Source organism: Nicotiana tomentosiformis, chromosome 3, assembly GCF_000390325.3.
Source record: "Nicotiana tomentosiformis chromosome 3, ASM39032v3, whole genome shotgun sequence".
Taxonomy (NCBI): domain Eukaryota; kingdom Viridiplantae; phylum Streptophyta; class Magnoliopsida; order Solanales; family Solanaceae; genus Nicotiana; species Nicotiana tomentosiformis.
In genome coordinates, this window is record NC_090814.1 from 11193549 (window position 1) to 11196244 (window position 2696).

General features: G+C 36.5%; 1 protein-coding gene across 1 annotated transcript; it reads left to right on the plus strand.

The window, feature by feature from the left end:
* Positions 1–937: 937 nt before the first annotated feature.
* On the plus strand, positions 938–1726 carry LOC138907363 (uncharacterized). The gene is made up of 2 exons (XM_070197961.1): positions 938–1157; positions 1248–1726. Exons 1-2 carry the CDS (start codon positions 938–940, stop codon positions 1724–1726), a joined length of 699 nt encoding a protein of 232 aa, XP_070054062.1.
* The last annotated feature ends 970 nt before the right edge of the window (positions 1727–2696 follow it).

The following is a 2696-nucleotide window of genomic DNA, read 5'->3' on the forward strand; positions in this document are numbered from 1 at the left end:
TTCGGACGGGGTCCCGAGGGGCTTGGGTGAGTTTCGGATAGGTTTGGATTGTGTTGCGCTCGTTTTTGATATCAAGAAAATGAGCTCCAAGTTTTGTTTTGATTGAAGCATTAGATCTGTACCATAATTTTGGAACTATATCAACTGGAATCATCAAGTTTCGACATCGTATGAGGAATTTATGGTCATTTTACTAAGAATTGGGTTGTTAGATTTGTTTCAGGTTAATTACGAAATTGCCACTAACTTCGTATTTAAAAAATCTACACTATTTCCAAATATTGAAACCAACATATCTCCTTCATTATAAGGTCCAATGGAGTGATTCAAAAACCTAACTTGACTTAAATTTCACAAGGAGTCCATTAGAGGTATCAAAAGCGTATTTCGGGATCGTTTGGCCCATGAATCGAGGCAGAACAACTGGGCAAAAATATTTAATATTGAGGGTTTGTTCATTTGGTCATATTTTGAGTTGGGGATCTCGAATTTGGGAAATTTTTGAGGTAATTTTCACCATATGGATTGGGGTAAGTGTTCTCTACTCGGTTTTGGTTATATTTCAGCTGGGTAAGTGTTCTTTTGTCATGTTACTAGTGTGTTGAATGTCATTGGAGGATCTTTTAAGCGCAGAGATTTGCTTCGACATCTTCAAGGTGAAAAGTTGGAGCAATTACTTGAGTCCGGAGAAGTTCATACTGGGCGGGGACTAAATCAAGAACGCGGGCTTCAAAGACTAGGTGACACTCGTTGGGGATCACATTTCAAAACATTAGATAACTTTATTGTTATTTACTCATCTATTGTTCGTGTGCTTGAAGTGATTAAATATGAACGTTCTAGCTAAAATGAGAGAAATCAAGAAAAATATCTTTTGAGTGAGATAACAACATTAAAATTTGTTTTTATGCTTCACTTGATGTTAAAAGTTTTGGCAATGTCAAATGAGTTGAACAAGATCCTACAAAAGAGGGATCAAGATATTGTTAATGTCGTGGAGTTTCTTAACATCACAAAGAAAAGATTGCAAGAAATAAGAGAAAGTGGATGGGAATCTTTACTAGATGATGTTTCCTCATTTTGTGTTATGCATGACATTTTGATTCCCAAGATGGATGAATCTTATTTTCCTGGAAAGTCGAAGCGCAAGTCTTCCGGTGTTTGTTATTCACACTACTTGTGTGTTGATATCTTTTATGTTGTAATTGATGAGCAACTTTAAGAGCTTAATGACCGTTTTGATGTAGTGAGTAGTGATTTGCTTCTCGGGATGGCTAGCTTGAATCCAGCCAATTCTTTTGCTAATTTTGATAAAGGTAGAATAATGACTTTAGCAAAATGTTACCCAAATGATTTTGATGAGGTACATTTTCGAGACTTGAGTTATCAACTTGATACTTTTATAGTTCATATGCGAGCTGGTAATCCCAAGTTCTCCAACTTAGAAGGAATTAGTGATTTGGCAAAAGCATTGGTAGAGGCAAATCTTGTGGAGACTTATTCGTATGTTTATTTACTTGTGAAGTTGACTCTGATTTTACCTGTTGCTATCGCAACTGTGGAGAGAGCATTCTCATCCATGAAGCAGATAAAGAATGAACAACGGAATAGCATGGGTGACCAATATTTAAATAATTGTTTAGTTTGTTACTTAGAGCGTGATGTATTCACAAATGTAAGTAATGATGTCATTATGGATCATTTTCAAACTCTGAAAACTCATTGAGGATAATTGTAAATAGATTATGTATATTTATAATATTAATATTATTGTTGGAAGTTTTATGGTTGCATCAATTAGTTATAGTTATTATACTTTTTTCGTTTGATCGTTTGTCTATATAAATAAAAAAGATGAATAACCCGAACCGACACCCGAGTTAATTAAATCGATTAGCTTGGCACCAGGAACCTCCAAATCCTGGATCCGCCCCTGATTTCGTGAATCTATCTTCATTTTTGGTAATTGGATTGTGAAATTTTAAGAGAAAATTGGGGGGTTTTGTCCAAAGTTTCATAGAGTAAATTTTTGAGTTTTGAACATCGATTCCGAGTCGGATTTTGGTGAAACTAGTATGGTTGGACTAGTAATTGAATGGGTTGTCAGATTTTGTGAGTTTTGTCGGGTTCCGAGGTGCGGGCCTGGGTTTGACTTTTTGGTTTACTTTGGGATTTTGATTAAAGATTCGACCTTTATCATTTGGAATTGTTTCCTTGGACATTATTTGATGTATTTAAGTTTCTTTGGCTAGTTTCGAGCCGCTCGGAGGTCGATACGCGCAAGATGGGATTTTTGGAGCATCATTTGGCTTGCTCGGCATTGGACTTGGCTTGTTCGAGGTAAGTAACAATTCTAAACTTGGTGATAAGGGTATGAAACCCCGAATTATGTGTTATGTGATTGACATTGAGGTGACGCGCATGTTAGGTGGCGGTCGTGTGGGCGTGCACCATAGTAACTGTGATTTATTGATTCCATGGAATTGTGTAGCTATCTTATCTGAACATTTTTACTGCACTCTATGTGTTATAGCACTTGAGTTGTGATACATGTTGGAAACCATGTCTAGGCTACATGCTTATCCTGTTGGGACCCACTGAGGTCATTTCTACTTTTGAGGTATCTACTTACATTGCAATTACATACTAAGTCATACGCATTCCTATGCATATCATATCTCAGCCTCTGTTACCAT

Excerpts from the sequence above, each read along its gene's own strand:
- LOC138907363 (XM_070197961.1), top strand. The coding sequence starts at position 938 with ATGTCAAATGAGTTGAACAAGATCCTACAAAAGAGGGATCAAGATATT. Across the intron at positions 1,158-1,247 it reads GTCGAAGCGCAAGTCTTCCG|TGAGTAGTGATTTGCTTCTC; the intron begins GTGTTTGTTATT and ends GTTTTGATGTAG.